Below are 21,213 nucleotides of genomic sequence, written 5' to 3' on the forward strand. Positions count from 1 at the left end.
GGTTTCTACAGTGCCTCTCCGGTGTGTCTCTCGTTGATACACCCAGACTTTTGGATCGTTTAGAGTTTTTTTTCCCCCCTCCATATGGGGGAAAAGTTCTAAGTGACAATTTGGTTCAGTTTAAGCAGTGTTGTCCCTAATTGATTTGTTTGTTGTGATTTTTTTTTTTTTTTTTGTGTGTTTTGTTTCTTTGTTTTGTTTGTTTGTTTGTTTTGTTTTTGTTGTTTGAGTTGTAGAGTATTTTAATGTTGAAAGTTTATGTTGCATCTTGAGTGTTTTTAGTAAAGAATAAAGTTTTTTTATAAAATCAAAAATCTCTCTCTCTCTCTCTCTCTCTCTCTCTCTCTCTCTCTCTCTCTCTCTCTCTCTCTCTCTCTCTCTCTCTCTCTCTCTCTCTCTCTCTCTCTCTCTCTCACCACCACGGTGTAGTGGTTGACACTGTCGCCTCACAGCTAGAAAGTCCGACTCCCGCTTGGGGACCAGGTTGCTGTGTGTGTGTGTGTGTGTGTGTGTGTGTTTGTGTGTGTGTGTGTGTGTGTGTGTGTGTGTGTGTGTGTGTGTGTGTGTGTGTGTGTGTGTGTGTGTGTGTGTGTGTGTGTGTGTGTGTGTGTGTGTGTGTGTGTGTGTGTGTGTGTGTGTGTGTGTGTGTGTGTGTGTGTGTGTGTGTGTGTGTGTAAGTGTATTACAGTATGTATGCATGAATGTATATGTGTGTATGTGTATATGTACATATATATAGTATGTACTGTATGTATGCATTTTACTGTACTGTATTGTATTTATACTTTATAGATAAACCTAAACATAGTTTTGAACATATTTAGATTAGATTAGATTAAAATGTATTGTCATTATACAGCACATTATACAGTACAACGAAAAGAAAAAACAGTAAAGTGCAGTAGTAATATACAATGTTGATTAAGCTGTGTATAAAATATATAAATTAGTACTACTGGGAGTAGCTGGATCAGAGGTATGTACAGAGTTGTAATACCAATATGTACAGCTACCCAAAGCTGTAAAGGAATGTGAATCACTACCCACTTTCAAAAACACTCTCAAAAAACATCTACGGGAGACTGCAATTCGAAACTGGCCCCTGTAAATGTCCTAACACAACCCCCTCCAATGTATAGTAAATCACCAAGTATGGTCTTGTCAATATTCCAATGTACAGTTTTGCTTGTATAGTTGTACAGTGTCCCCCACCCACGCCTCCTACCAAACCTCCCCCCCACTCCTACCCAACCCCCCCCCCCCCCCCCCCCCCACCTACCCAACCTCCTCCAATGTACAGTTTCTACATCAAATGTATATACTCTTTTTTCTGGACTCTTTTCGTATCACAAACAGTACTGTATTTGCAAATCTGGTATGTCATAAATGTATAGATGTAGCAGTACTGTCTATCTGTATGTCAAGTATGTCATATATGTTACGATGAATTGAAAACGGGGGACCCTGATGTAAACAAGACGAAAGTCTTTCTCTGGTCTGCATCCCAACAATTGTATGTATTGAGCTGTACTGTACTGTACCCATTCTGCAATCTGTTAATAAAGTTTTCAATCAATCAATCAATCAACAGTAATACAGGTATAAACACAGCATGGTCGTAGTCATACTGGCCAACAGCGTAAGAGTAGGTAAATGATATGTACAGATATAGATATAGTATCTACAGATATGTAAAATAATTATGTGCAGGTATGTACAGACAGGTCAATAGATATATATATACGGTACAATTAAATATGATATATACAGCATTAATGTACATGCTATCATACATAGTTACATGGGTTATATGCACGTGTATAAGTAGGTATATAGGATTATATGCAGGTAAATTCAAACAGATATGGATATGTATATATATGTGGTAAATGTTAATAATGTATATTATGCACTAAATATAAATATATAATGTATATATGCAGTATATACAGCACTGTTGTACATGCTAGGGTACAGACATTGCCTAGGGTGTAGGCAATGGAGTCAGAGTTCAGAGTTGATATGGTAAATATGGTGTGTAATGCAAAATGCAGTTGATCTAGATTCTCAGTTTCTCTGCATATGTTATTAGTGCTGAGGAACCAGCCACACAAACATATCTAACATATCTGTGGTGTGTTTCCCAGCTGGAGGGTGGGTCACATTGAGGTCATAATTCCAACCATCCGACATCAGACTATGTGGCAAAACATCCTCATCCAAGTGAAAGGCCATTTGCGTTATAGAATAATGAATATTCTACAATGAATATTCCACAATGAATATCCAATGTCTAGGGGGAGATATTCCTCTAGAAAGTTGCTGTGGTTTATATTACAGTATGTAATGTCTCAGAATTTGAGACTCGCTCTCTCTCTTTCACATGCAATTGTTGGACTAAAAGCCACTATTGGAACCTGTCAATCTCGGTGGAGCATTGTGGGAATTGCGGTCCGGGAGGCACTGATGTATGAAGGCTCTCTGTGGTCAGCAGCAGAGGAATCGGTCTTGCACTTGTGGCATAAAAATATACTTTCAGGGAGAGGAGCCCAAAACAACAACAACTGAGAAGGACACTTAACAGGAGTTACAGGCTACATGTGTTTCGAACCCGGATCTCCCATGCCCCGGGCAACAGCACAGACCGCTATACCAAGAAGTGAACTCACTGCTTTGTAACGTGTCTATGTGTCTTTTGAGGATGAGCGTGAGTTTAACCCATAACCCAACCTCGGAAGTCCATCGTGACTGCGCTTCGCGGGTACCATCCGTTACACTCACCCTCCTTAATCTCACTCCACTCCACCCAAGGCATCCGGGTCAGTCGGCACCAATGTAACGGTTGTCATATCGTCACCTCAAACTTCGATGCCCCGAGGGAGTTTCGAACCCGTGGTCTGCCGCACCGCGGGCTACAGCACACGCCGCTATACCAGGAGGTGAACTCACCGATTTGTAACGTGTCTATGTGTCTTTTTGAGGATGAGAGCTAGTTTAACCCACAGCACCGCTACTCGCCCCAATCACTTCACAACATCGGAAGTCCATCGTGACTGCGCTTCTCGGTACCATCCGTTACACATGTACGACCTACGCGAAAGTGGCCCCAGGCACGTCCAGTTCAGAGCGTCAGGTTCTGGTCCCTATAGGAGGGAAGACTGTCAGGTTTTAAACTGTGGATGTCAAACAGAGAAGGTAAAGATGACTTTAAACTGTTAAACAGTAATCCAGAACTATTTTATTGCACTGTAAGAAAAAATACAGATTTTATATGTCGGCACTCATTTCATGTCTATTCACTCATTTCATGTCTATTCTATTCTACTACTTATTGCACTATTTTACTCTGTGTATATTCTATCTTACTCTTTTTATTATTGTCTATTTTTTAAACTGAATCAAACCATAAACAAGGTGGCCTGTTGGGATGATAGATCCTAATGTGAAAAACTGTGATCTCATAATGTCTGCACTTTATGTGCTAATTTCATGTCTATTCTATTCTACTACTTATTGCACTATTTTACTCTGTGTATATTCTATCTTACTCTTTTTATTATTGTCTATTTTTAAAACTGAATCAAACCATAAACAAGGTGGCCTGTTGGGATGTTAGATCCTAATGTGAAAAACTGTGATTTCATATGCTCATTATGTCTTTTTTCTGTTGTGAAGCACTTTGAACTGCAGTTTCTGTATGAAAGGTGCTATACAAATAAAGTTGTATTATTATTATTATTATTATTATTATTATTATTATTATTATTATTATTATTATTATTATTATTATTATTATTATTATTATTATTATTATTATTATTATTATTATTATTATTATTATTATTATTATTATTATTATTATTATTATTATTATTATTATTTTATTATTATTATTATTATTATTATTATTATTATTATTATTATTATTATTATTATTATTATTATTATTATTATTATTATTATTATTATTATTATTATTATTATTATTATTATTATTATTATTATTATTATTATTATTATTATTATTATTATTATTATTATAGTGGTGTTTATAAAAGTATAAGTTCTGGTGCAGGTGTGACTTTTTGGTTGAATTACTTATAGAGAGACTTCTAGAGCAAGATAAATTATATTCCGATTACTCAAACACGCACACAAAAACACACACACACACACACACACACACACACACACACACACACACACACACACACACACACACACACACACACACACACACACACACACACACACACACACACACACACACACACACACACACACACACACACACACACACACACACACACACACACACACACACACACACACACACACACACACACACACACACACACACCACTGACTTCAGCTGTGTCAGATAAAGGTGGAATGAAATGTTCCCCCACGCAGACACACACACAAGTAGCCATCATCATCATCCCTGGTCAGTAACCCTGTGCCCTTAAAGCCTAGCCGTGGGGCTGGAGATGAGGCACGCCAACACACTCTAATCCGTGGAATTTCAACCTTGATCCAGGCATCAGATGCACAAGACCCTGCAATCAAAGCCCTAAAACCCTGACGGCCAGCTGTCAAAGTCAGGTTGTCAAGGTGACAGGCGATCTCAACAGGATCCACCGACTTTCTCAGCTTCATTTTGTTTGTCTCTGACTCCCATTTTTCTGGTCAAAGGAATAGATTATCTATCTCTCTGTCTGTCTCTCTGTCTCTCTCTCTCTCTCTGTCTCTCTCTCTCTCTCTCTCTCTCTCTCTCTTCTCTCTCCTCTCTCTATCTGTGTCTCTCTCTCTCTGTGTGTGGAGTTTGCATGTTCTCCCCGTGCTTGCAAGGGTCCCCCCCCCGAAAAGAGATAAACCCAATGGAAAAAATGCAGAACAGATTGCTAACCCCTGTCGCTGTCCCTGACGAAGATGGACAGGAGCACTTAGATTGGTCTGCTCCCGGCTGCCCTTGGGGGGGGAAGGACGACGGGATGGGTCAAGTGCAGAGAAATGGGAAATGGTCACTACAGTATGTTAGTTTAGTACATTAGATCACTGTAGATTGAATACCTGAGTGATTGTCTGTAACCTAACTGTGCATGTGGTTATTAGCATGGAAAAGTTTGATTAACACACAGTGATGTAAGGCTTGACAATGCAATTTCTGGCGCTTCCTGTCGTGACCTCATAATCCGGCTTGGACGTGTTTCACAAAACTCTGTCTCTTCGAACAAGTTTCAAGTTTCTTTATTAGTTGTCATACAAAAGTACAGAATACTTTTATACAAAATGCTTCTTTCTGTTACGCTCCAGAGATGTGATAGACAAAAATAGATAAGTATAAAATAAAATAAGTATAGCAGTATAAAATATAAGTCACGTACGTAGACACAAGTGTTCAGTATGTACATATGTACAATGTTCAATGCAGAGTAGAAGTAACTGAGTTACCATACAATATACTATACAATATACTATATACAATATACTATATAGTGCAAAGGAGAAATGGGATGAGGTACAATTTAGGTAACATTTACAGTAAGGCAGTGCCTCTCAAACTTTTTCTGTCAGGCCCCCTTTGGCGGACCAAAATATTTCATGGAGAACAGTGCAGCTGCAACAGATAGCACTTTAGCGATAATTTTCTGTACTCCCCAACATTTTTTTTTTTTTTTTTTTTTTTTTATCTCAATGCCTCCCTATCATGCCTCTGCGGGGGGCGCGCCCCACACTTTGAGAAACACTGCAGTAAGGTGTAATGAGGTATGGTTGTAGTGCAAATTCTTTACCAATAAATATAAAGTGTGTTTAGGTGTTCTAAAGTGTGTAAAGTGGTGCTGCAGTGAGTTGTTTGTTTAAAGTGAGTGTGTGCGTGTGGATGTGTGTGCTGTGAGTGCATTTGATGGTTGTTACATAGTGTTATTGTTCGTCACATTGAGTGAACAATGCCAGGATTTGGCAACGCTCAAATTTCCCAATATGGAAACATTGTCGGGGGCCCCATATTAGCTTCTTTTAGTGAGAGAAAAAAAAACGACTTCTTAATTAGCTTTCACCCTCCAAATCCGTCATCATTAATTATACATGTTGTATTTTAAACACTTCAGCTTCCCTCAGTCCCTCCTCCTCCTCTCATCTGCATCGCTTGAGAGCCTGTCCCGCATGGCCCGCCTGGAATTAGCCATCTATATAACGGCTGCTTGGTTAAGTGATGCTTGTAGAGTTTGGCTAATAGTAACTGAAGGGTTAGATAGTGATCACAGCGTTTGATTTTCAGACATGCAGGACCACATGGGCTGCAGGGGTAATGTAGGCTCACTTACAGTCTGTGACTATAGGAGGATCTACAAAGTGCTTTGAAAGGCGAGAGGCATGGTCTTGTTTTCTAATCAGCTTGTCTAAACACCCATCTGTGCTCCTGATGTACAGATAGATCGGAAGACTTAAAAGGGTCAAATAAAAGGCTTACATTTTCATTATTGTCACGTCTTTATTTGCCCCAATGTACTGTACCATGTTTTGTCATGCATTCAATCTTGCAGGAGTAAAAATGTTTTCTGTATGGCCAGATCTACAGTATGCTATATGAACGTTAAAACATTAAACCATGAAACCTTTTCATCTTTCAATTAGTAGTTGGCTTAATTATTGATTCATCGGTGAGTATGGAAAAGAATGTGACTAACATAGTACTTATACCGTCCGTAAACATATTTTCTTGGTGAACTGGCCTTTTAAATATGGCGCGATGCGCGTGTAACTCGTAAATATATTGGAACCGAGCCAAAGTAACAATGGGCCTCGTTTATCAATAGGATTGCATATTGTTTATACTGCAGCTGCTAAATCATGCGTATGCAAAACCATATTAATCTTGCGGTCTATGCCTGCTGTTGCCTTGATAAAACTAACATTTTGTAAGTGTGCACATGTGAGGTTCATTAACTTAAATACCAATTGCGGTACGTCCATTTTCCTGCATATTTGTATACTCCTTGAAATAACTGTTCTCTGCCTTCAGATATACTGAATAAAGTGTGTGCAATAATACATTATGGAAAATGTAATTAACCCATTGCCTAATTAAACAGCATGAATTACAGCATGGAACACCACAGTTGTGTTTACATTTAATCCTGACATAGGTCAGTAAATGTTGCAATTAAAATGTCACATTTAGCCATGTAGTAATAGGACTGCAAAAACATCTACTGTAAGTATTTTTTCACCACAGAATTTCGCCAATGCAGCTGTGAATAACCTTTTCAGCTGTCAAGTCTAATTAGGGTTTGCGTAATATTCTGATGGAATTAGACTGTTGCTGGTGATTGTAATGATAATTTGCGAGTTGAGCCTATATTCTAATCCTGAAACGGCAGCATGAGATGCATGTTTGGGTTTTACATGACAAAACAAATATCTCATGGATACTGTGATGATTGCAGTTTTGTTGCTTTGTGTTTTAGTGTGTAGTGTGTATGTGTGTGTGTTTCTTCCCCCCGGCTTCCCCTCCCTTCTCTGTTAGCTCCTCTCCTACAGCACGAGGTGGCACGCCAGCGTTCACTCATCTCATCCAAACTCCCAGACAATATTTTTGATTGATTGATGTTTTTTACATACAGGTGCATGCCCAGCCCATATGGGCTTACAAGACACATAAACATAAGTATATAATAGTATACTTGACATTGACAATAAGTTATATAGACCAAGATGGCCACAAAAAAAGAAAACAAAAGAAAACGTAATATAACAAGCTGAAACAATGTATGTAACAAAGAAACAAGAGGAATTCATATAAAATGATATAGGATATAGTGTGTTTTGTCTCAAGTGCCATGCTTTCTCCAAAAATCCTGCAAAACTGAAAATCTCCTCCACAAAAACCAACTCAACATACAACTCTCAGACTGCCAAAACAAAAATCGGGATTTACAAATGGAATTTTCTCAAATAAAGCCTCCTCAAATCGGTGTACAAATAAAAACAAAATTACATTCATCTTCCACCACTCCCAGATCACAGAGAACACACAACCGCTCCTCCTCAGGTTTACCTTGGAATCTACCCACTTCCACAGCCAATGGCAGGGTGCCAGACCTCAACTGGGCACACAGAGACCTCCGTTTTCTCTTTAAGTTTAACATTACATAAGGTTCATTAAAATACTCATCTTTAATTCAACATAGTTTAGGTTTTTTCCATATCTCTACCTTCCACTTATCCTGATAAATAAAACCCAGTGTTGAACTTTCCGTATTTCTGGCAACGTTTTTGACTCCACGTGTTTTATCTGTAACCGTGTAGACTCTGGCACACCCCGGTTGCTTTCTTGTCCCCCCCGTGAGGATTCGTGTGTGGACGGATATCCAGCGGTTGGCCGGCGATCCAGCCTGGCCCTTTTTCCCCCGCCACTGTGTGCTTTATGTTTTTTGGACAATTATTTGCAGTTAATAAAACCCTTGATTTATTTTGTATTCAGCGTGTCCGTCTCGGCTTTGGGGTCCAACGTTGAACCGTAAAACAGAATTATCTGGCCAAATGGACCCCTGCAGTTATATGGATAGGCTAAAAGGAAGCGCTAGCTTCTCATGGAGCGCGCGTGGGACAACACGAGCAAGCTCTACGCGGCTTAACCCTTTCACTGCCACACTACAGAAGGTAACCTTTACTATCATGGCTACAGTCGGTAGTGTGATAGTAAAGGGTTAACCTTCTGTAGTGTGGCAGTGGAAGGGTTAACCTGCTGTCGTGTGGCAGTGGAAGGGTTAACCTTCTGTGTATTGTCGCAGTGAAAAGGGTTAACCGTTTGGTAGTGCGGCAGTGAAAGGGTTAACGTGGATTCACCACCAGCCTAACGCAGCTCGGCAGCGGCCACATGGACCACATTGCGGTCCAACTCGCTGTCATCTCCCCCCCCCCCTGCTTAAGGCCTCTACATGCTACAGCAACTTCAAAGCAACTTCAACACAACATCAGCGCGATTTCAGCGCGGTTGTTGTTTAGGGTCTTGTAGACTGTGTTGCGAGGAATCTGCGTACATGTCTCCAAAATCTAACCTAAACAAACCGTTGCGTTGATATTGCGTAGCAGTGATTGGTTGGTTAGCGAATGGGGGCGGGGCTGTCATAGAATAATATAGGTCTCAGCAGAGAATACCATCCGCCATTGGTTGTAGCCAGCCAGCGTTGAATGCTAAATAATTAGCGTCACATAGCTGGCCTTTTTTCTGAAAACCCAAGCACATATTGTTCCATAGCATACGCCTTCAGTTGATCATGACAAATCCTCTCTTACCTTGACGATAAAAAGCCTCCATAATTTAGTAAATAAAGCTGTAGCAGCCAGCTAGCATTGTGCTATACAAAATGCTATAGCTACATAGCTAACCAACTAAATACAATGTTATCCTGAGGTAACTTTAACGTTAAATACAACGTTTGCTAGTCGAAATGACTGGACACACACAGGGACAAGTTAAACATCAATCAATTAATTTATTCCAATAGGTAGTTTGAGCTGCATGTGAGCCGGTCTTTCTCTCCTCTCCATTGGAAACTAATGAAATTACGTTAAAAAGCAAAGAACCGGCTGACAAAAGTTAAGCTGCTAGCAATAGACACTATAATACTTCCGGTCGGGGAATTTCAAAATAAAAGAGCGACGACTAAAAGCACCGGAAATAAGTTTATTTTGTACATTATCTAACGTTAACACGAACCTAAACTAACTTTAGATTAGTTTAGGTTCGTGTAACGTTAGATATTGTAAAAAATAAACGTATTTACGGTGCTTTTAGACTCGCTCTTTTATTTTGAAACCCCCCGCCCGGAAGTACAAATTATGCTTATTTTTCTGCTTTTATCAATGGGTTGGTTGAGAAGGGAAGCGTCATCTATCTAGGGAACCTAGCTACATACGGGGTACAATGTTACATAGGCTGCGCGTTGATTTTGCAGAAGCATAAAGGTAGAGTGTCTGCAACACCGTTGCTTTGTCGATGTTGTGTCGAAGTTGCTTTGAATTTGCTGTAGCATGTAGAGGCCTTTAGTCTTGCACAAGGACCAATCAGCATGGGTATGGGCAGGTACTTTTCCATTGATGCGGATTTGATTGGCTGTTTTTAAATAAAGTGTGGCCGCAGGATTAATAAGGTTAACGTTAGTTCGGCCAGAGAAACAAATATACTAATTAAAATGGTTGGACCTGCAAGATTTGTACTTTGTACTTTGTAGGTCTGCATTTTAAATGTAAGGAGTAAAAAGTATGTTTTCTGAAATGTAATTGAGTAAAAGTATACAAGTATACAAACCTAATAATACTTGAGTAAAGTACAAATCCCCAAAAAGTATTGTAACGAAGTACAATTACTCAAGTACTTTACACCCCTGGATTTAACAAAGTGTTCCTCTGTGTGCCTATACTTCTATTTTCATACACGAGCGATCAAGAGTCCAAGACGGAAAGCGGACAAAAAGGAGTAATTAATCTCCAAACAAGTGCCCCTCCGGCGAGCTTTTCTGCTACAAGATGACGGGCCCTGTGGGCGTCGGCAAGACATCCACGTCAACCGGCCAATCAACACCTGCTCGTTTGGCCGCCATACCTGAGTACTCTCTCTCTCTCTCTCTCTCTCTCTCTCTAGAGTGTGTGTGTGTGTGTGTGTGTGTGTGTGTGTGTGTGTGTGTGTGTGTGTGTGTGTGTGTGTGTGTGTGTGTGTGTGTGTGACGTGTGTGTGTGTGTGTGTGTGTGTGTGTGTGTGTGTGTGTGTGTGTGTGTGTGTGTGTGAAACGGACAGAGCTAAAGTGTCTGATACTATGAGCTTGTTAAGCGGAAAAGCATTAGCCTGGGCTGTGGGCCGTCTCAAACGATAATTCTCTGGTTTACAACTCTTTCCAAACTTTCTCAAGCAAAATGCATTTTGACCACCCTGTTAGAGGGAAAGAGGCCAGTAAAAAGACTAGGACTGGGGTAAAGCGGCTTTACAAACTGTGTTTCGAAGATGTTGAAAGATGAGCTGGCTATTCGCGGTCGAAACTTCCTCATTAGTGAAGCTGATTTCATTAGCGGTATGTTTAGATCAGTGGTTCTCAAACTACGGGTTGCGACTCAAAGTGGGGTCGCGGGTAGGTGACAATGAATTGGCAAGTAAAACGATTTAAAAAAAAATTTGCAACATATTTTGGCTAAATATGCCTAGTTTTATAAATGTGTATTGATAACATATAGCTGTAATACAATTTTCTAATAAATATGCATGATAAAGTTCAACAACGTGTGCTTTTATTTTGATATACCTTAATTCCAAGTAAAAATTATGCGATACATTAAGTGTGTGGTCCCCCCAAAAAATATCCTAAATAAAATGGGGTTGTGGTATAAAAAGGTTTGAGAACCCCTGGTTTAGATAATCGTCTCCGTGAGAGACGCGGGGAAATATCCTCCAGGCAGAGGCCCCTTCCCCCTTCACCAGTATCCCATTTCTCCCCCCTCCAACAAACTCGGCATCACCCTCCCTCCCCCCTCTTGGATCTGATTCGGAACTGATGGAGCCGGGGGGAGAATGAAACCGACGCCCCTTAGAATGCCAACGAAAGCTCAACTTGAAATGTTGTATTTACTGTGGTCAAACCGGGCATTTCCTCGCATCCTGCCCAACGCGGGCCAAAAGAGGGCGCTGATGAGCCATACCACCACCCTCCTCTAACGAGGTACTGTATCGTGGAACAATGTCTCAGTGCCCGTTCAAGTGTTGATTGACTCTGGAGCGGAGGACAATTGTATTGACACTGACTTTGTATCACCGTCCAACATTCCCTTTAGAACTCCTCCCAGAGCCTAAGAATGTTTTTGCACTTGACAGGAAATGACTCACCCACATCACACAGGTCCCATTTCTCTCCTCATATCCAGGGCCGCGGGAAGTCCGCGGGAAGTGGGGGTGCTGAGATATTGATCGTTTTTGATAAAAAAAAAGAAAAATTATATAATTTTTTTTTAATAAAATATATATATTATATAATTATACTTGTAGTTGTATTGTCTGCGAGACATCGCCACCACGCAACAAGTCAAAATGCTCGCTATCTGCAAACAGCTCCACTGTCTGTGTGTATACTCTGCTTTGGTCAAATCAGATTCACATTCAGCGTGCGTGGGGCCTGAGAGTGCTGGGGCTGACGTTCTGCAGATGGATACTGAGTCAGAGGCTAGAGCGATAGTTCAACAGGGTCTGAAACGTGAAACGTGTTATGACTTATGAGGGGGTGCTGAGATAAGTGATATAATAATAACGTCATAGGTTTACCACTCTGGTAAACCAACACTCTCGTTCACTAGAGACCGCGCTCTCACGCTCAGCGACAAACATGTAATCGTTTTGATGCACACATCACAGCCCAGCTTACCCCACCTGTTGCGCGGCGCCCTCCCTCTGCAATTCGTTCCCCGCATACATGATCGCCGACATGCAAAAGGTCTTCAACCACCCTCCCGGGGGCTCGGATAGTTCTGCTGGCTTGTTCACGCCAGGGAAACCGCAGATATATTCCTTTACTGCGAATTCAGCGTCCCAAAACTTCCAGGCTGAGTATATTTTTTTTACCAACGGATTTCCAGTCCGCGTTGACGCTTCCAGTTCCGCGTTGACGCTTCCAGGCCGCGTCTATTCGAATCCCAACCGGTTCATGCGTCGGCTACACGCTGTTAACAACACTGCATTATCGAGACAGCGCCCCTATGACGATCTGGCAATGCATTCCAAGATAGGGTAAATCTGCAGTGCCGCTCCGCTCTGTGACATTGAGTAGCCTCGGTTACAATGGAATAAATAAAGCCAAAACAACCTTGCAGTTGCAGTTACACTCCCCGCCAGCAGGGGGTGCTGCAGCCCCTGCCGCACCCCTAGTTCCCACGTCCTTGCTCATATCCAGAAACTCATCTTGCTGTACGTAATTCCCTCTTCCGTGTATCCCCCTAGTGTTAGGATTTCCGTGGTTAAACTTACTTAACCCACACATAGACTGGTCCAGCATATCCATCACCGATTGGAACATACTTTTGTCATGCAGAATAAGCTCTCTGTATGTGTGTGTGCGAGTGGGATGGCAGATTTTTTACCTCAATGCAGGTGAGCAGCCACCACCAGGTTTAATGAGCTTGACCCAGGGCAAGTGTGACTGCTTAAACCAGCCATCACCACAACTGCAATCACATTGTGGGCTAAGGGTCCCATCATAGACTCATGCCACCCTGGGTTGCTCACAACATATACTGTACCACAATGTTCATAGTATTTGATCGCAGACATGTTGGAGTCACAAATGACAGGTGATGATTTTAATCAAATAGCAGGTGAGCTATTGTGCCATATTGTAAAGCAAAATATGTCATGAGAATACTATGAATACCCTTCTTTCTCCCCCTCTCTCTCTCTCTCTCTCTCTCATCTCTCTTCTCTCTCTCTCTCTCTCTCATCTCTCTCTCTCCTCTCTCTCTCTCTCTCTCTCTCTCTTTCCTGAGACTTTCAAGTCTCTCTCTTTCTCTCCTCTCCTGGGACTTCTATCTCTCTCCCTCTCTCCCTTCTCTCTCTCTCTCTCTCTCTCTCTCTCTCTCTCTCTCTCTCTCTCTCTCTCTCTCTCTCTCTCTCTCTCCCCTTCTCTCTCTCTTCTCTCCCAAGACTTTCAAGTCTCTCTCCCTCTTTTTCTCCACTCCTGGGCCCTCATTTATCAATGGTGCGTACGCACAGATATGTGCGTAACCCGTGCGTACAATCATTTCTAAGCAAAGTGTGGGACTTATCAATTTGAACGTGGGCTTGACTTTGTGCGTATATTTACGCACAGCTCCGACCGTGCGTACCTGGCGCCCGGTGGTAGAATATGAATATTGCAACGCGGAAATAAGCTTCCGTGCATTAGTTTCAACACTGGCGTGTTCTGTATGATGACCCGTAATTCATTATAGTTCATTGTAAAATAGCGACAGTAGTGTAATTATTGTCAAACCCTATAAATATAGCATTTGGAATAGGTCTTTCTTTCCGAATGAATGCAGCATGGTTTATATATAGGGTTATCGGGGTGCACTGACTGCGCTCGCGGGGAACTGTTTTCAGAGATAGCAGATAGGAATGAATGAATGAATGAGGGGCAGTCTAATTGCCGAGAGAACATAATATTAACTAGAGTCCGCTATACCCGAGACACCTCCTTCATTTGTACTGCAATTTGAGACCGAAATTGGAGCGTGGAACAAAACGCACAAATGCCATCCCCATGCACATTCAAGTCAGTCTCCACCCTCGGGTCTTTGGCCACCGGCACGGTCCATCGTGATATTGGAGATGGATCGAGCAATAGACTGTTACTGTACCACCCATGTAGCTGTCAAAGCTCCATCACAAATGCAGTTATATGAATAGAAAGGGATTCCACTCAGTGATGTGCATTTGCCTGATACATGTCGTTGCTGCATGCCGGGAGGAAGGCAATGCTGCATGTTTTCAATTCATTAAATAAAACGGATACTTTTTGCAAGGGTTTACTGACTGTCATACAAATTATCAACCAACTACATACTGTAACTTTTCAGTGCACGTTTTTATTTACATTGTGACAACAGCCTTGTGAGCTCCCGCAGTGACCCATGATGCACACATGATGGAATTCAAGTTCAAGTTTGTATTGATCACATATAGGCAGGCTACACATGGCGTAGGCTACATGGCAGTGAGATTCATTGTTCTTGTATATGCTCTCGTATTATTGTTTATATAGGCTACCTAATACCGACACCAAAATAGATTGTATGCCTCTACAAATCATATGCAGGTAGAAAATGTATGGAGAACTTTAATCCCTGGGTATTAATCGAACGAAACGCAGGAAAGGCATATTCCAGCATGGTTATTAATGACACCAATGGCAAACAGTGGTCTTTATTAGTGTTTGCGCTGCACAGGCAGCAATGGTCTTTAGGAAGTTAATAGATATCATATCCGACATCACCGTACGTGTACAATGTACATGTCTGTCAGCCTGTCGCGTATTTCTTCCATAACACGCTTTGCTCGGCTTAGTCCACTTTTCCACATTTCATGGGGGTGTTTCATGACCGTATATGGTTAATTACGGGCGGTTCTATATGCAAATACTTAAAATCGTGCACGAGCGCGGAGCGTAGAACAAATGGTATTTATCAACCCAGAGTGTGCATAGAACCTGTGTATGCACGTGTGATAAATCCCGATTTTTCTGTACGTACACACATTCTAAATTCTGTTCTTAAGAACGAAAATAGAACACTTTCTACGAATTTTTGATAAATGAGGGCCCTGGGACTTCTATCTCTCTCCCTCTCTCCCTTCTCTCTCTCTCCCTCTCTCCTTCTCTCTCTCTCTTCTCTCCAGAGACTTTCAAGTCTCTCTCTCTCTTTCTCTCCTCTCCTGCACAGTAAATTTTACTCAAACTGAGTACATTTTACTCAAACTGAGTACAATTCTATTCTGTTTGAGTAAAATGTATTCAGTTTGAGTAAAATTTACTCAGTTTGAGTAAAATTTACTCTGCGAAATTTACTGTGTGGGACTTCTATCTCTCTCCCTCTCTCCCTTCTCTCTCTCTTCTCTCCTGACACTTTAGAAATAGTCCAGCCAAAAAAGAACACAACTCGATTTAACAAAAACGTAAAAATGCAACAGTAAAAAAAAAAAGCAGCGGTAATTGCAAGGCGAGAAGTGTCAGCCGTGCAATTAGCCCGCGTCAGTCCTGATTGCCTGCGGAACCGCATTCCCATGCGCTCTGACAGACAGCATAACTCATCATCTCTGGAGGGATCCAAGCCACTGGACTCTATTATACACACACACACACAGACACAGACACACACACACACAGACCGGCCTCTCTCCCGCCAAGACATCGCTAATTGGTGCTGCACATTTCACCGAAGCCGCGACCGTGTGCCTCGCAACGCATCTCATCAAGACATTGCACCCGAAATCCAATCAAAACCTATATACGCCAGGCCTTCCGGCTAAAGCATTCATTAGCGGGGCCTGACACTGATGAGGGGGCTATTTTGGTTTGTCGACATTGTATAGCATGCCGCCGGGGAGATTAGCCGTGGGAAAGCCGCTGTCAACTCGGATTCTGTTAATTGGTGAAATCTGATGTAATGTGGCCCCTGAGTCAAAACCCAGGGAAAAGGCCAATCTGTGACCTCTGTGTCCACCTATAAGACCACCCTCAGCCACGCTAAGGCCCTCCCTCAGACTAGAATACAACCTCTGTGTCCACCTATAAGACCCTCAGCCACGCTAAGGCCCTCCCTCAGACTAGAATACAACCTCTGTGTCCACCTATAAGACCCTCAGCCACGCTAAGGCCCTCCCTCAGACTAGAATACAACCTCTGTGTCCACCTATAAGACCCTCAGCCACGCTAAGGCCCTCCCTCAGACTAGAATACAACCTCTGTGTCCACCTATAAGACCCTCAGCCACGCTAAGGCCCCTCCTCAGACTAGAATACAGGTTCCATAGAAAACCTCTGCGTTCACCTATGGGAACATCAGACTAAAATACATTCATGGAACCATTTAACCTCTTCCGCCCATGCAGTCCGGGGGGCAGACCGCAAATGACATCACGTCATAAATCAAGCTCTCCAGACTGTCTGACAAAATTATCGTTTTATTTTTCAAACGTATTCAAGAATAAACATCATAACCATGTCACAACAGCAGTTATAATGTATATTTTCATCAATACGTTTGTTTACCAATAGGTTAAAGTGTTATTATTAGTGAGATTTTAGTAAAAAAATGTGTGTTGTTGTGTTGCGGGCATTGGCCATTTTGAATTAGCAGCCGTTTGGGAAATGTAGTAATTTTGAGGCCATTTTGAAGAGGGCATCCAGAGCTTTCAATGAACACTGGAATACAACAAATAAATACACTTCCCAAAGGCCTAGGTCCCGGCAAACAAATTACTTGTTATGAATATTTTATTCTCTTATTACTCGGGATAATATACCACAAAACTGAACGTTATTGGCATATATTGGAGCGCAGTTAGTTTGTCTCCCCTATTTTGAGCATTTAGCAACAATCCGCATTGCAAACGGATTAAAAATCACGGACTTGTCGCAAAAATAAAAAACCTACTGTACATACTGTAGATTTCATTCTCTGTTCCTTATGCAAGCCTGGTGATACTAAATCCAAATTGAACTCGGCCATTTGAAAGATAAGATTTGGCACAATCCATAAATGTGCGAATTGGCTATAAGGTAATTTATAAGCCTGCTATATTCTATAATAATATTTCAAATTGCATTGGTCCGGATGGGAGAATTCAGTACTGTATCTACAAAACCTTCTGTTTAATCATCTTCCCTTTTTTCATTTCCTTAGATTTGTACATGGGATCTCAAGAATGTACTGAACGAGCTCAGTGGCAGTTTTTCATGTCTGGTCATTTTTAGCATGGTGTTATTCACTGTCAAAGATGCAATGAAAAATCATAAATCATATTCTCCTTTGTTTCATCACAATTTAAGCAAGCCTAGTAATAGACACAATATTTCTGACACTGGGAGTACATTCACTGAGGTCCACATAAAAGTCCCTAGATACCAAGAACATGCAAATGGACCTTGTAGAAGTGGAGCAATATTCCATTTACTTAGGTAAGTATTTTAGGCGGATTTTCAGAAAATAGGGCTCCGGGCTTAAGAGGTTAATGTGTGCACCAAATGGCAGCAACGTTGCAACATACAGTTGGTTATTCAATGAATTTAAGCTGGAATTGCCAATTCACATTTTAATAAGCTTAGTCATCTTCTAGCTGTGGACTTAACTCGAGTTGATTCATATGTATTTTCATTTGATTAGCATTTTGGCTTTGAGATATCCTTACAGCAACCTGTCAGCATGGGCCTGACTTTAGTAGCCTAACTGTGTGTGTGTGTGTGTGTGTGTGTGTGTACGTGTGTGTGTGTGTGTGTGTGTGTGTGTGTGTGTGTGTGTGTGTGTGTGTGTGTGTGTGTGTGCGTGCGTGCGTGCGTGCGTGCGTGCGTGCGTGCGTGCGTGCGTGCGTGCGTGTGTGTGCGTGCGTGTGTGTGTGTGTGTGCGTGTCTTATACCACACTAGGCTTTTCAAGGACAGACCAGATGCATAAATATGGTGTCCTTTTCTCACACAGGTACCACTGAACAACAAACACCAGGCCAAGAAGACTGATTATTGTTGATCCTGGAGGCTGCCATCTTTATGTACATGTTTCATTATCCGCGAGGATTTGCACGACATGCTACTCGGATGTCAACCACACAGGGGTTAGTGTTAGGCATCCACCCATACCACAGTGTACTCCAAGTAGATTACAGCGTTGCTTTCAGGGCTGGTGCAGTCAGGAGCATGACTCCATTGGCTTTGCATTTGTTTGTGGATAACTAGCTGGAGCTGTTCGGGTATCCAGTATGGATTTCCACAGCATGGATCATGCTCAGATAGGACTCTATGGATTTTTTATTGTAGTTTTTCCCTTCAATGTACAAATAAATCTCATATATATACATTGATTTTTATATTTTAGAGAACACAACCCCCCCCCCCCCTTTTTTTTTTCTCCCACCCTCCCCATCTCATATACCATATACTCATATACACCAATCTACCCCCAGAAAGAAAACAAGCACAGATTTGCGATAGCTGCAACCTTCTTGCGATAGGCCACTTCCATTGCTATGCCCCCTATTACCCAATTGTTATGAACACACACAGACACACGCATGCATGCACACACACACACACACACACACACACACACACACACACACACACACACACACACACACACACACACACACACACACACACACACACACACACACACACACACACACACACACACACACACACACACACACACACACACACACACACACACACACACACACACACACACACTTGACCTCCGTGCCAAATTGCAGCCTCCTAGGGCGAAACCTGTGTCCACTGGAGCCGTGTTTTGCAAAGTACAGAGAGAGAGTGAGACAGTTTCCAAAGTGCAGAGAGAGAGAGAAACAATTTCCAAAGTACAGAGAGAGAGTGAGACAGTTTCCAAAGTGCAGAGAGAGAGTGAGACAGTTTCCAAAGTACAGAGAGAGAGAGAGAGAGAGAGAGAGAGAGAGAGAGAGAGAGAGAGAGACATACAATTTCCAAAGTACAGAGAGAGAGAGAATTTCAAAGTACAGAGAGAGAGAGACAATTTCAAAGTACAGAGAGAGAGTGAGACAATTTCAAAGTACAGTGAGAGAATTTACTGTGATCATAGGTGTCATTGTCACCAGTCGTGTGATTTAGAGGACAATATGAACTCCACCTGTCGTTTGATTTAGAGGACAATATGAACTCCACCTGTCGTGTGATTTAGAGGACAATATGAACTCCACCTGTCGTGTGATTTAGAGGACAATATGAACTCCACCTGTCGTGTGATTTAGAGGACAATATGAACTCCACCTGTCGTGTGATTTAGAGGACAATATGAACTCCACCTGTCGTGTGATTTAGAGGACAATATGAACTCCACCATTCGTTTGATTTGTGGTGGGTGGGAATCTGGCGTTGTGGACAGCGACACCTACAGGTCAGGTCTCGGCGCTTGCTCAGCGGGGGCAGGACTTGGTGGAGATAGCGTGCCCTCCCATGCGTTACACTTCACCAATGAGAGTCCTCGCTGCCAAGTGAAAAAACGTATCGGAGGAAGCGTGCGATGGGCTTCGGGACGCCCTTGTACCGACTCGTAGGAGAACATGTGTACAACGACCAGGTAGGGGAGGGGGGGAATTGGCACAATTACTAAAATTGGGACGGGGAGAAAACAGAGAAAATTTGGAGAAAGAGAAGGTTAAAAAAAAGAAAAGAAAAGAAAACATGAAATAAACACAAAAAAGTGCAACAGAAGTGCAACTAGGGCTAAAAATCCAATAAAATAAAATAATAATAAATAATATATGCTTCTCTTAGCAGACTTCTTAGCTTAACATAACATACCTAAATTTGGGGGAACTAATGGGATAACTGGGATTGCAACAAAAGTGCAACTAGGGCTAAAAACCCAATGAAATAAAATTCTAATAATAATAAATAATATATGCTTCTTAGCAGACGTCTTAGCTTAACATCCCAGGGAACTAATAGGATAACTGGGGATGTTGTTTGCTCCTGACAAGAGTCTCAAAGTCTGGGGTGATGGTAGACAAAGCAACTCTGAGGTTGTGCTAAATGTCCAATCTGTTCCTCTGCTTTGTCTTCAGCTGGACCAGAGCTGAGAAGCCACTTTCACAAAGATAGGTAGTGCTAAAAAAAAAACAGTTGACCCACCAGTTGAGAAACACTGATTTAGAGGACAACATGAACCCCTCCAGTCGTGTGATTTAGAGCACAACTGGGAACAGAGGATAACTCATACGAGAGAAAAAAAGGATTATAGCGAATGATAGTTTCTGCCTTCAGATATCATTACCTCATCATTACACCATTACCTTTAATAATCCTGTGAGTGGATTTGGACCCTATCTTGTAAACCAAATGTAATCTTTTCCATATGGGAACATGCCATCACTCTCTGTGTTGTTTCAGAGCCTGGATCTTCCAGTGCTGCCAAACTGCTCACCCTGACCTGTAGCTCCATTATGCTGGTGTAAATCCCTGGTTTGGCACTTACTGTACAAAGCACTGGCTTTACGCCAAACAGGAACATCAGGGAGATGACTCGAACACAGTAGACAGTGACAATTTCACAAAGAGTCACGTGCACAGTCTGTCGTTCCTTTGTTATTCCAATGACTTGTCTTTTGACCCAAGAGGCCCAGAGAGAGTTGTTGATAAAGCTAGGGTGCAGAGTCATTAGAAATGTTATTTTCTATACCTTATATTGTTATTTGTATAAGATATATATTTACTCTGTTTATTGACCTGATAGTATTTTATTATTCGCCCTTTTTCCAATGCAAGTTATTTTCCATCCAGGTCTGACTGGCCATTGCAGGTGAGGGAGTTACTTGGTGCTGCACACGGCTGTTTCTGCTCCTCAGTGGAAAGCTTAGGGAAGTTGAAAAGCAGCCCAATCTGTATTTTTATACCAAATTCAAGTTCACGGTCAACTTTGATAAACTGCTTGTAAAACCTAAACAATGTA

The 21,213-nt window shown here is 41.8% G+C and overlaps 1 protein-coding gene across 1 annotated transcript in view; it reads left to right on the forward strand.

The window, feature by feature from the left end:
- ptn (pleiotrophin) overlaps positions 1–20,719 on the forward strand; it is a gene marked incomplete at its 3' end in the record, with an annotated part of 188,721 nt that extends 168,002 nt beyond the window's left edge. The window contains exon 5 of the mRNA XM_084331036.1: positions 20,655–20,719. Coding sequence (XP_084187162.1) covers positions 20,655–20,719 — 65 coding nt within the window. The remainder of the gene's footprint in view (positions 1–20,654) is intronic.
- Positions 20,720–21,213: the final 494 nt, after the last annotated feature.

This window comes from Notolepis coatsorum, assembly GCF_963971535.1.
Source record: "Notolepis coatsorum genome assembly, chromosome: 15".
Classification (NCBI taxonomy): domain Eukaryota; kingdom Metazoa; phylum Chordata; class Actinopteri; order Aulopiformes; family Paralepididae; genus Notolepis; species Notolepis coatsorum.